General features: G+C 40.1%; 1 protein-coding gene across 1 annotated transcript in view; it reads right to left on the bottom strand.

The window, feature by feature from the left end:
- tenm1 (teneurin transmembrane protein 1) overlaps positions 1-14,077 on the bottom strand; it is a 148,118-nt gene that overhangs the window by 123,690 nt on the left and 10,351 nt on the right. Inside the window, exons 2-3 of the mRNA XM_088431226.1 lie at positions 9,797-10,069; positions 5,615-5,926 (exon numbers count right to left, since the gene is read on the bottom strand). Of these exons, the coding sequence (XP_088287352.1) occupies positions 5,615-5,926; positions 9,797-10,013 (529 nt within the window). The 5' untranslated portion in view covers positions 10,014-10,069. The remainder of the gene's footprint in view (positions 1-5,614; positions 5,927-9,796; positions 10,070-14,077) is intronic.

A 14,077-nucleotide genomic window follows, 5' to 3' on the forward strand; every position in this document is an offset into this window, starting at 1 on the left:
GTTAAAAGATATACCGGGCGGAACGGCAGCACGCCGGTATGCATGCTTGCATGGTTTGATTGGCACATCTGCAGATGTCTTTATCTCTGAGGGCATTGCAGATTCACAACTCAAGAAGGTTATCACGACCGCAGTAATGCCAGAAGAAGATTTGTGTCTTCGAACATCAGAAGAAGGAGAAACACGTGAAATCCTTCTTATTCGCACTGCTTAACGAGACTTATCTGACATTTCCGGATAAGAGCGCTTACATGAAATATTTGTAATTCCCTCTCTGTCTAATTAGAAGTCGGACTAACTCTCAGAATTGTGCCATAAAAAGTGAAATGGAGAACATCTGATTCCCAACTGACATACTGCGTATTTCTCGTCTTATTCTACCAAAGAGTAACACGCGGCCGGACTAGTAACTAATGAACGAATTAATTTGTAATGACATTTGCTCACCAACAAGCCTTTATCATCTTTCCGCTCTCCCTTTAATTTCCATGCTTGCTCATTTAACTGGAACATCATCATTATTTGAAAAAAAAAAAAAACACAAAAAATAAGTTCTAGTTATTAAACATGCTCCAGTTCTCTGCCACATTCACAAAAAATCATGCAGGATTGGTATATTGAACTCGTGTTAAGTTCTCCTTAAGCGTGTTTGTGAGTGTTAAATGGTTATTTGTGTTTTCGTGATCATAATTGATCATGTTTAGAAAGCATGGACACGTAGAGCTAAAAAAATTAAATAAACATTTTTGACTGGGCAACTGGTTCAACCGTACTTGCAAGTACTGTATATTCAAATCTATTTATAAGTACATTTGAATGTATTTCCAAATATGCTCAAACACATTTGTTCTCATAATGTTGACAAGTATAATCCATAACATTATGGGAAAAAAAATGCTAAATTTTTTTGCCTCTGGATAAGTGCATTTAAATAAGTTTGCAAGTAAGTTTTAGAAATAAACAAAAATCTACATTGTAACAATTTCAACACTGGATATAAAATATCAGCACATTTTGCTTCAAAAGACTATGTTTTTGAATAATGAGACCAAGGCAAATACTGAAAAAAAAAAAAAAAAATCAGCCATGATCATGACCATGAATGTGACCTACAAAATAAACAACCGAGATATACACGCACAGACCTTGTTGTAATTGGAGATGTGACTGTGACCCAATCACATTCAAATTAATGTTAAATGAGAGTTCTCATGCAACACCTGCCACTATTTAAAGACTTGTGCTGCACCCTTCACTAACACTTGAAAAAGGCCCTCAAAGGAAGGAAGCATAGCCTGGAGTACTGTTGGCCTTGCGAGGGGGATGAAGATGAGGTGTGGTCTGGTTGTGATTATACAATTCTAACTCGTTAAAGGAGGCGTGTAAGAGGCAAAGTGACTATATCAGATACACAAAGTGACGTTGGGAGTCTCTGATTATCCTAAAAGAGGGCAACATGCAAATGTGTGTTTATCCTAGTGTTTTAACCCGAAGATGGCACTACACAATGTGTTTTGCCCCAAATAGCTTTCAACAAGTATCAACGGCTCTAAGGCGGTTGACAGACCAAATTGCCGGACCTCAGTCTGACCACATCGGTGCCTCGTCAATCGTCAGACTTGCGCCTGATCACAAAAATAGGACCTTGAATGTCAAAATAATATCGAGTTTAGAAGAAAAGAAAAGTTGGGTTGGGCTGAGCTGTCCCCCTAATGCTAAACAAGAATTAAATGCCCATTAACCAAGTATGATATAGTCTTAATTGTCCACATTATTTTACAGCATCGAACGCAAATATAATTGGAGAATTGATACAATGTGTTTTATTATTGGATATGCTCTGGAAAGCTGTTGATGTGTGAGGTATTTTTCTTTTGTCCTATTTTAGTTTATTTTGTTTTGATGGGAGCATGGATCGTGGACTTGTCAAAACTTGCACTTGGTTATTTTGGTGTAAATTTTCTCTTTCTGACAACCTCTTCCAATTTCCCCAGCACTTTTCCTTAGGGGGAAAAAAAAGCAAACATTCAGGGCCTTCGTTGTCCATCAACATCTGGGGTAGATTCTTGTGTGGCAGTCCATCTTAGAACATGAGGCAAAAATCTTAAGGTCCGTTTACAGCACCGATCTTCCTGGGTGGAGTTTTTCTCCTTGTGCCTTAAAAGGTTTTCTCCAGCTACTTCTGTATCCTCCCACGCTCCAACAACTCGTATAGTAGGTATACTGATCGCTCTAAATTGTCCTTAAGTGTGGTTGTCATTGTGAGTGTTATTAGTTGTCCGTCTGTCTGCGCTCTGTGATTGGCTGGAAACCACTTCAGGGTCTGTGGGTCCCCACCCACTTCCCAAAGTCAGCTGGGATAGGCTCCAGAATGCCCACTACACTTGAGGGTGAATGGTCAAGATAAGTGATGGGTGGATTCGGTATTTAGTCAAAATAGTGTGGGAAATTACTACATTTGATTCGGAAACACATGACAATTTTTTTCCCTAAAGTGAAGTGCAAGTATATGATTATTTTGTAAATATTTTAACAAGGTTGGATTTACAATAAATGTGTTTTTGGAATAGGGTGAAAAAATACATGTTCTCAGTTTTCGTATCTTGACTTTGTATTGTCAAAAAAAATGTCAAAAAAGACATTTTTTTAGTCTCACTGCCCTGATTGGATAAGATTGCTAACCTGGGAATGCTAAATAGTTGAAGCAATTCCAAAACCCATTTTCCTCTAAGCATTATCAGCCATTTATGTCTAAAGTGGAAAACTAAAATTTATCAAGCATGAATTTGCCAGGATCAAGCAAATATAAGAGAAGTCAAGTTTGAAAAGAAAAATAATGGAGTCTGAAGCCAACACAAATTAAGTGCTTACTCAAACCAAGGAAATTGCGTTGATATTTAAGAGATCTTTTAACTTGACGGGATTTGCAGATGTGTTATAATCTCACTGTTCAGAGGAAGAAGAAGAAGAAAAAGAACAGTGTGTTAAAGCAAGCAGGCAGTCTACACCGGTGCCTGCCAAGGTGTCAGTGCGAAAAGCTGAGAACAAAGGTGAGCCCATGAAGATAAAAATTGGGCTTGAAGAAATGAAAAATGGAAAAAACATTCACTTAATTTATTTTCCAAAGTGTCAGACCTACAGTATAAGACATATTTCAGAGTAATGGTTGTGATCCACATCTTCGCTGAACATTTTTAAACGAGTGCCTAAAGGTTTTATTGTAAAGGGAGCGAATGACGTCATTGAGTAGTTGGGCCAAAGTGAATCACGGTGCGACCCAAACCTGGTGGTTCAACAAGAAGGCTTTTAGGCTTTCCTCTAGTCATGGTGCTATGTTTTGTGCGCATGCGCCTGTGAGAGTGTCAGTAGTAAACTCCAGCTGAACCTTATTTTATCTTTTGTACTGCCAATCTTCTAAACTCTAACATCGCACCCTTTATCATCAATACGGAGAGGTTGATATTTCCACCAGTTTGTCAGCAGGCTTTGCTGATGCTCTGGAATGCCGACAACCATCGAGGCGTCACATTCGGACGTAAAATTACGCAAAACATACAAGCCCCCACAACACACACAGACTGTGTTTTTTTTTAAATCACACACACATTAAAGAAAAGAGGCAGACATGTTATGAATCTGAAAACTTAATCATTCGCTTTGTTTCTCTATTTCCCTCGTAACACATGCCCTGACAACAAATCCACTGACAAAATTGACTTGCCACCTTCAATCAAATGAGAACCAAATGGATTTCTGCCAGTTTTAAGCTGACATCATTAATGGATTTGGGAGGGGGCATGCTTTGAAGAAAAAAACGGAGAGCAAGGTCTGCCTGACTTAAAACGCACTCTCGTTTAGGCAGCATCGCAAGCTTTTTCATTCAAGCCCCTTTACACCATTTTTTTTTTTTTTTTTAACAAGTGGCTCTTACTTTTATTATCAATGCGAGCAGAGGACAGCGTTAGACTGCTGTGGAGAGAAGTGTGACATCCATAATGTATTTCCTATTAGAGTATGCCACGCATGGACACACCTGGCCACGTGTCACAGTGGGATGGACAGGAAAGTGGATGAGAATAAATGAGAGCAGAGGAATAAAGGTTGCCAAGTAACAGATAGCAATTCAAGAGAGGGGTAAAGTATGAGTCAAAGGAAATAGAAGAGATAGAATGCGTCGGGTTCAGGAAGCCACCGGACATTTAGTCCTTCATGTGACAGACGAAATCCGCACATAAACCAGCTTTCATGGTGAATCGCGGCTGTTAAGCCAATTGCTTTGAACATTTAAATCCTCTCCTCTTTCTTACCTGTGCCACTTCCATCCTTATTTGTCCTTCTCTACTGCGTGCGTATATGTCATTCTTTTTTGAACTCCCAATAAAGATGGAGGGTCTCATCTTAAATGATAATTATTTTGCTCCATATGCACACAGCCATCACAAATTGATTACCGTGTAATGCTGCAGGCACTTCCACTCCCTCCCTCTCGTTCGCTGCTCTTCCGCTGTGTGATTTTGCATTAGGCGGACTCCATTTCCAATCAGGCTGTCATTAAAGTGCTCCCCTGGGTGCATCCCAAACAAAAACAAGCACACCCTAAAACCGTCCCTGCATAAATTGTGTCTTATTCCACTCCACCTAAATCCTCTTTGTTTAACATAGTTCCCCTTTACCTGCTTTCCCATCAACCCCTCATATTATTTTATTCACATTCTAATTATACCATTACATTACCATTTGTATTCTCTCATTTGCATTTTTGTTCTCGCTGCCCCCCTCTCCCTTCATCATTCTCATCTGCTTCCTTTATGTTATCCTCAGCCTCTGAATATGTTCCACTTTTTCGCAGCACATAAACAGACAGTGCCCTTGGGAGGTGTTGGAGAGCTCCGTCTTTGTTTGCGCGCACCTCTAACTAACTCTCCATCTGCGGGGAGCCAAGCTCGACAGTGCAAGACAGATAGCTGGCTCAAACCCAAGCTCCTTTCCAATTGGACTCATTTCTGTCCCTTAACCTCACAATGTCTCGCTCCTTGCAGCGCTCCTCCCGGAACGAAAGCGAGCTGCCGAGTGTCACCGGTTACTGAAGAGACCTGGCGCCATTAATTGCAGTAAAATAAATCAATAACTGAAGCCAAATCTGTTTCAGCTTTCAGACGATCTACTCCAAAGCATATGACACGGGAGTTCATCATTAGGTTTTCCTAACGATTCGTCGCTCATTACCTCCCCCACGACTCCCCAGTTTAACGTGCAAGCTGAGGCCGAATGACCAATAGAGAAAGAAGAATCTAAGCAATAGCAACAGTCTGAAAACAGACTTTCTGTCTTATAATTGCTTAAGGCTGTAACTCAAGCCATGAAAAGTGTTTGATGTTTTAATATTGTTTCCAAATGGATTTATATTCGATTCAATATGAAAAGTGAATGCGTATTGAAAATGCAGTTATGGGGAAAATTGCAGAAGTTGCTGGCTTTCAGAATGTGCTGCACGGTACTTACATGCACAGTAATGCACCATCAAAGGTGCACTATGCTACGCTAAATTTTCTATCTCCTCTGGCTTTGATGGACAATCTCCTTATCGAGTGTGAAAAGAGGTTTTATCACTCACCATTATCAGGTTCAGATTTCCTGTCATGCTCGGTGTCGGTGAGAGACAGTGCGGAGTTGGCGCGGCTTGTCAGGCAGGAGCTCTGCTCAGACTTCAAACCACGCATCCACATGTGCTGCAGGCCATGAGCGGGTGAGGGTTCCACTTCCGGCTCGGTGTCCACATCTGAGCCGACGCCCAGGGAGTAGCCGCGGCCGTGGATGTGAGCGGTGGGTCCGGCGCATAATGCTTCCTCCCCGTCTTCTTGCTGCTGTTGCTGTTGGTGGACGTACTCTGGACTTCTCATCTGACCTGTCTTGCAGAAATCTAAATCTGCAGAAGGAAAGATGAGAAGACAGATTGCGAGCCTGAAGACGGCAAAGCCTCTAATACTGGGATGTGTTTGTTCTTCGCTTCAGCGGCTCTGCTGTCCAGGTGTTCATGGGCAAAGCAGTCGCTAGGGAACTTCGGTCCCTTACAATATTAAAAGGCCGAGCTTTAGATAGTACTGAGCAAAGACGAGTGGCATGTCTTTTAAAGATACTCAATAAATTAAGCCCTGGCCCAGTCCAAAACTATTGCAAATAGGAAAATAACGCCATATGTCCTTTAAATTTCTTGAAAATCGCAACCTGATGTTTGAACGCTTCTGTCGAAAGATCTGCATCATCCATCGATTCAATGGAGATCTTTCAAGTATGCGTGATCAACAGAGATGGGTTTTAATGCAGCACATGTAACATAAGTAACCTTGTTCATAAATTGTACTCACAGAGTAGTTTTATTGCTCTCTTGTATGTTTTTGTTCTGATACATATTTATCATGTTGTGCATGTTGTGCAGGTTTAGACTCATTGAAGGGACTTCCTCCTTGGAAAATACACATTATAGATGTTTGACTCCATTTTATCAATAAAAAGACATTAGAAAAGCACATGACAGTACAATGAGTGAGGGTCACTGGCATGCTGGAGCCTATCCCGGTTGGCATCACAACTAGACTGGTTACAGAATTTTGAAAGAGACTCATAAATAAAATGACTACAGAGCGGCTTAAAACTCGTGTTTACATTCCAGGCTATAAAAAAAACAAGAGCTAATCCTGCCTTGCTTGTCCCTGTCTGCCCAAATGTACATATTCCATCCCACTTCTGACTTAGACCAAATAAAAACAGCTTGTGCTAGGTTGCAAATGTTTTGTTATTTTGGCTCCGGCAGTTTATTTGCTATACAGGTATTCTTTTTTAAGGTCTCTAAATATAGTTGAATTAAAGTGGTTAGGCCAATATTAACCATATTTTAGTATGTAACTCATAAGTAACCGTCAAGCAGGCATGTTTTGAGGTAATTCAATTAATGGTGAAAATAATTTTGAAATTATCTTGATAAAATATTAACATGATAAAAATTTGACATTTGAATGGGTGTGCTGACAATTTCTATCCGTTGTAAACCTGTCTTGGTGAGTCAGTAATTTGCAGTTTAAAAAATAGGGTAAAACCATGTAATGGGGTAAATTTGCCATAATGTATTGATTTGTTTTTATTAAAAAAAATATTAATCCTTTATTTCACTTTTACTTTTATTGGAGTCACTCCATTCTATAAGAACAGTTCTCTTACGTGAGTAATTGTTCAATCTGGCTGCAAATGGCTGTCCTAACTCCTTTTTTAAATGAATTGCCCAAATATTGCCATGATTATGCAAAAGAAAATACTTATATAAGTTGGTTATTTCAGTATGTTACACTTTTGTCCATATGGTGCCTCTGTGCAATTACTGAAACACCTTTGAGTTTCATAGGTCAAAATGCCATCCTTGATTTTCTTCAAACATTTGCAATGCAGCCATATCCTGTTCTGACTACCTGATGTGTGTTATTGAACTTGAGATGTATTGAACTGCTGCTCAAACAGAGCACTGATCTCATCTATATTCTCCTTGGTGGGGTGAAGAGATCAGATAAAGATCAAACCTTATTAATATTGACTCAGACTGAGGGAAAAATTGAGCCCGCATGCTTTCAGGTATTAGAACGTCCTCCAATCCTGAGAATCAACCCGTTATCTGAGAACATCAGATAAACTGTGTTAGTTCTATGGTTACACCTCAATTCAATTCGATTCAATTCAGTTCAATTGTGATATACTTAAAAAGGGAAGAAGTAATCTATCATCCTTAGCTTCTTTGGTGGTTTGGAATTGGCTTGTGAAAGAAAGGGAGTTGTTATGATTAAAAAAGATATTGAATTATAAACTATTTATAACGAAGACATGTAGACTGCAAAGAAAATGATGATTTCCTGCTTTTATGTTTACTATATTTAATAGATGATGAATACGGTGTATGCAATAAACACGACTATTTTGCTGTATTAAAAACATCATTTTGAGCAACAGGAAGACCTTCTTTGTGAACCTTGTATCTGTTTTATAATGGATCATTCTGGAATTCAACTTAACAAGAACTGTTTGCAATTGGACAAGAAAAGTGTATCTTCACATAAAACACATCAACAGACATGCCAAGCCCTTATGAGTGTCAAAACCAGCTATAGAATGAAATATCATAATTATGTGTTTAAAAACAATGACTATAGAATTTGTTTCCATACCAAAAAAAAAAAGAGAGGAAACATTTCATAAAAATTCAGTCCTTAATCTAACTTCAACAAGCACATTTTGTTTGTTCAAGAGTGCAATTTCCACAATGGATGTGTGGAGGACTTGTTCCACTTGATTATGTTTGATTCACTCACTTAAACCTCTCTAAATAGCACCATCTTGCTGTCCGGCTGCCATAATTCAAATGAAGAATGCTGAAGTAGGTTTAAATATGACACTCTCGTCTGCTTGGGCCTCATTTAACACATGTAGCAATAAGTGTTTATATTGTCTCCCAGCCAATCAGTGAACAAAGTTAATAGCACAAATGAAAAAGTTATGATTAAATATAATGAGGGTTAAGTTTAGTTATACTGGACTTGTATTTCATTACTATTGATTATAAACAATGGAAATGCAGTTTTTTTATTGTATTTAAACCAAAAACTAATAGAAAAAAACAGATATTTAATGGACAGTGATGATTTTCGGTTATGCTGACATGACACAAAGGGGATTATTACGGTCAGCACCACTGATTACTGGCAAAGAATCTGATCTAGCGTTGTGCCTGACCTCAGCATATCATACGTACCGCATATTTCTCAGTTGCCAGACTGAGGGGGGCATAATTTTAAATTGCCCCCTCCCCAAAAAAAGAAGATACATGTGACATCAGGAAATAGAAAAAGGAACAGAAAACAAAGGCAGACACATATATACTGCTTGAAAGGAAATATGCTTTGGGAATTAAATGAATTTGCTGATTGCTGCCATCCATTAAAAATGTCACTGGAGGCGATGTCCACCATAACAGTTGGTTACTTAGCCACGCTATACTTAACTCTGTGGCCCAAAGATGAACAGATGTGCTTTAAATTACCAGCTACTATATCATTGACAACAAAATGCCATTTTGGGGGGATCATTTCCACCTCACATTAAGACGGGATCCACGTCATTGGTGTCATATAATAATTTCATGACAGAGAAAATGTTTGTCCAAATGGTTGTGACGGATATAGATGGCCATTTGTGCTTGTTAGCATGGTGGGATGGTCTTGCCGAAAAGCAGGACGTTGGGGTGGCAGAGAGTGCATCTATTGATCACAGTGAACCCTGCACAGCAGCAAAGTCCTGATGAGGTACAGCTTCTCTCTTAACACCATACATGACCTGCATAAAGGCCATCCATCACAGCACGCACTGGCCCATTTCTCCTCCTGTCACCGGCAGGGAAGAATTTCTCAGTGTGTATGCGTCAGCGTTACCTCGTGTGTGTCTGTGTGTGTAATGAAGGGTGGTGTTCCACCCCAGGTGAGGCCAAAGAGGTTTGGGGCTGACCCAGTTTAGCTGTGGGAGGGAAATATCTCCTCCATGGAGAGGTAATTGGCTGCCTCCAACTGTCCTTCTGGTTCATTGTAGACTGTAATAGGTAATTCACATAGGCCCTTTTATAAACGTGTGTGTGTAGGCGTGCGTGTGCATGCATGTGTGTGCGTGTCCTGGTCTCCTTTTTGAGCTTAAATATTTGTCTTCTGTGAGGAATTACGTGTGCATTTACAGATAAATACGTAGGCGCCAGAAGCACATGGAATACCTGGCTGAGCTTGGCTGTAGTTGCTCTGTCTTTCACGGTGCGATCCAAGCGTGAGGCGTAGTTCATGTGTGTAATCAGGCAGGGTTTCACGTGAGGTGTAAGAGCGGTGGTGAGCGTGACCGTCCTCGCTCTCATCAGACGAACTGGTGTAGGACATCTCCATTTCATGACGGCCCTTAGACAGCGGTTGGTAGGGTTTACTGTCCATCTCCTCCATGGCTTGAAGGGCATCCACTTAATCACTCAGCACAGCCACAATGCAGAATACAGAGTCTGTGAACGTGTGTTGGGAGGGGGACGGGGTAGGGGTGGGTAAAGGTGAGCGAATGGTGAGGACAATGGAGAGGAGGAAAAAAAGATGAAGCGGTGGAGAAAAATGAAAAGAAGCGGGGGATTGAATAGGCAAGGTGGAGGAGAAAAATAGCACAAAAAGTGTGTTATTGAACACTGTGGAATAATAGTGCAGCATATGCTCATTCTTATTACCCTCGACATTCAGAAACTGTATTTGGCCTGTTTGATATTTTACTCCAAAGGTTAGTTCCAAATCAATATAGAACAGAATGGACGGCGATTGGTCTGAATGCATTTGATGAAAAGTTGGCTTATCAGGAGCTTCAGCATAGTTTTCTTTCATAATCTAATCTTCAGACAACTTTAGACAGGTTTCGCATTAATCAAAAATGTGTTTGATGAGACTCTTTTATTAATAAACACAAAGACTCATTCACCATTTCATTACATAATGATGAAACAATTATGAACAGCAGAGTCATTGCCCGCCTAATTTGAGTCATCTTAAGTGACCTTCTTTCAGCTCCATTCACTTAGTCTTGTTCCTCTTCCCATGACATTGAGATCCACTAGCGCTTTTTACGCCAAAACTTATGATTTATTAGGACAATGATTCACAACATAAAAGATGTGATTCAATATTACTTTATTTGTTCTCCTTGGTTTCAGTGGCATTTTAATATGAAAAACGAAACCAAAAGAGCACTTGGTACCATGTTTTATATTATAATTTAGCTGTTATAAAACACATACAAAAAATAACAAAAAACATTTGTAAGGCATTACAAAATGTTGCAAAAGGAATTATGCTGTATGTTGTAGAGTGGCCACAATTAATAAATGATTTGACATTTAATCAATTCAAGGCTGACAGGCACGACCGCCCACACATGACCAAAGAAACGATTCCTCTGAAGTCTGCAAAAGTAGTTAAGTATTTTGTATGAATTTATTAACATTGCGTTAGGTCGTGGGGCACGGGACCTCTTGTCCCTAATGCAAAGTCACCACTGATTAGCTTTCAGGTACTATGCCCAGCCCGAAGTATTTCCGGCAGATATAAAGCTTCTAAATGGAGCTTGAGAGGGTCATTCCTCATAGAGACAAAGTGCTATGGTATTGACCTCTTCAGGGAGTCCTGTAGTCCATATATCAAAGCCATTAGAGTGTGCCTGCTCAATACCTCAGAGATATGCAGCAAGGGTGATCACCACCAGTCTGATACCGTCCAAGTATACACCTGACCTTTCTACCAAAACAGTAATGCTTGTATTGTTCCTAAAAGACTCTTTTTCTTGGACTCAGCCTTCTCATCCTGCTTATGTGTGTCCACACCAAAAAAAAAAAAAAGAAGTTTGAACTGTTCATGCACACAAAAAAATAGCTGCGACCAAGTAAAGAAGTCAACGGTTGGGGCAAATCTCTCGTACCTGTTGCTCCCACACTCACCCCTAACCCTCCCGTCTTCCTCGCTTGTTTGTTCACTTAACCAAAAGCATATGACTGTATTCCGTATGGACGATCACATAAAGCCCACTAAAAACTTGAGTGTGCAAGAATGTACACAAACTTGATTGTGCATGCAAACGAATGTGGAAACTCAGGATCGTGTTGACCAATCGGCAACCAAAGCTCATAATAATAAGAATAATAAAATTGCAATCCTTATATTGATTGGAGGCCTCCACTACTCTTGCCAATAAAGTTGCAATCATAGCCTGATCCACAGCAGGATAATTATCTTCATCTCACAGATCTATACAATAAACTGTAATCCAGAGCATTTTCTTTTTTATTGGCAGGATATATTTTGGGAAATCAAAGCCAACTATTTTCTCTGCTGCTTTGTCAGGATGGGATTGACTGGTGTCACCTTCTCTTTGGTACAGGGAGGAGTGAGTATACGTTACCCGTGAGCTCTGAGCTTGCTGCAGGCACTGGCTGCCGTTTGTCTCCGCAGAGGCCTTCTGTCCTGTTTCATGTCTGTCACACACTTACATGCATGAATGAAAGCCTGCAATCATGCACTCTGTGAACTGCCTTGTTCGCCATCATGTGCAGTATGCAGACAAAACAGCACATACGAATTGACATGCAAGATCTGACTTGTGGTGCAGTGTGTATTTTTTTTCAACAATCAACCTTCTTTCTGTTACACACAGTACAGGTCTATACATAAGACCTGGCAACAGAATCACCCGCAGTGTCTGCTGTCACAGTGTTAATGAAGTCAAAATAAAATGCTAACTGTATGAGCATTAATTGTAAAGCAGTGCTTTTGTTTTGACGTACGCAGGGACAAGCGAACTCCTGTGTGGAGTTTGCATGTTCTCTCCGAGCCCGTGTGGCTTCTAATCGAGCACTCCGGCTTCCTCCCACACTCCAAAAACATGCATGGCAGGTGTAAACTAATACATACTAAATTGTCCTTAGGTGTGATTGGGTGCGTGAAAGGTTGTTCGTCTGTGTGCCCTGCGATTTGCATCTAGTGGAGTTAGAAGCCCAATTTGTTTTGTCAACTTCAATTGTTTCACACTAAATATCGGCAGAACATTTAAAACCTGCAGTACTTTCAAAAAATTTGGGGGACCCCTGTTGCTCACTCTCAGCATTGAAGTGTCTTATACAAGAAACACAAGCAGCATTAGCCTCCATGGCCATAGAAAAAGACTGGCTGATGGACTGATGACTGAGGGTTGAAATGCACCGCATGGCTTACTAAAATATTTCAAATAGTGAATCTGTAGTTTGCTTCCCTATTTTTCTGCAATGCAAACGAAATAGCATATGTAAGGATGTGTGTATGTGAGTGAATGTGCATGCATGCACATGCGTTTTTTTGCTCGTTGTTCCTGTTGTTTTATTTTATAGATCACTTAAGTGCTGCATTTACCATGTGAGAACATTTCAATATTGCATTTTCAATGACCGTTTTATTGACTGACTCATTGATCAAACCGTACAAATGCATGGATGAGATGAAAAGTGTGGCAGTGTAGCAGCCTAGTTTAGGTTGCATGACTCATGCGCCGAGACAGCTTGTAAAATAAATATGAATATGTTCTTCTTGTATTATTCAATGGATTAACAAAATCTGTATTCATGTTAGTGCACAGGGATGTACAGTATTGGAATACCTGATTGACTAACAAACTATACCAAGGGTCACCAAAATATAACTCCCACACAGCCCAAGGAGGAAGAAAAGCCAATAATCATTAAAAATGTAAACTACAGAGGTTTATCAAGCGGGTTGCATATGATGTCTGAGAAATAATTAACATCACCAATCTCTTCACAAAAAATGCAAGTTTATAATAAAGACAATTTGCGCAAATTTGAGGTTATTTCAGAAGCGTGTATCAGACAGGTAGCACTTCTCAGAAATCAGTCATGTTTTGCTTCATCTGATACTCCACATATCAAAATAGTGATATAGACAATATCCAACACACGTTTTTGTATCTAACCATGGTTGTTACCACACAGTTATATGTACACAAGTAGCACCTTCATAAATCAAGAAATATTAATGTATTATGTATCAAATTAATAAGGAACACATTTGAGGCTTGCCTATTGATGTGGCCCTGGACAACTGCTCCAGTTTCTCAGGTGGCCCCTTTAGAAAATTAATTGCCCACCCCTGGGTTACATGCTCTCTCTCACCTCATTCTCTATTATGCTGCACTCTCTCCCCTATCGTATGCACTCTACAGCCTGTATCGTGTCCTCCAAGGCCTCTGCATTTAGAGACGTAAGCCTGCCGGTGGGGGTTATTCCCTCTAATTCTAGCCCACAGTGGGGTGCCCATTAGGGGGCTTGATTCTTGGTTTTGATGTCAAAACCTAGAGGTTGTTTCCTGGAGCCAAGCTCACTTCAAACAAGAAGCATGGGTTTTCTGGAGGACAAAGCGTGTGGCACCTTAGAACAACATCAGACTAGAGGTTTGAAGTGAACCTCTTCAGAGTGGTGCAGTTACTATTC

The sequence above is a fragment of the Hippichthys cyanospilos genome, chromosome 13, assembly GCF_059441005.1.
Source record: "Hippichthys cyanospilos isolate Australia breed blue-spotted pipefish chromosome 13, RoL_Hcya_1.0, whole genome shotgun sequence".
NCBI lineage: Eukaryota > Metazoa > Chordata > Actinopteri > Syngnathiformes > Syngnathidae > Hippichthys > Hippichthys cyanospilos.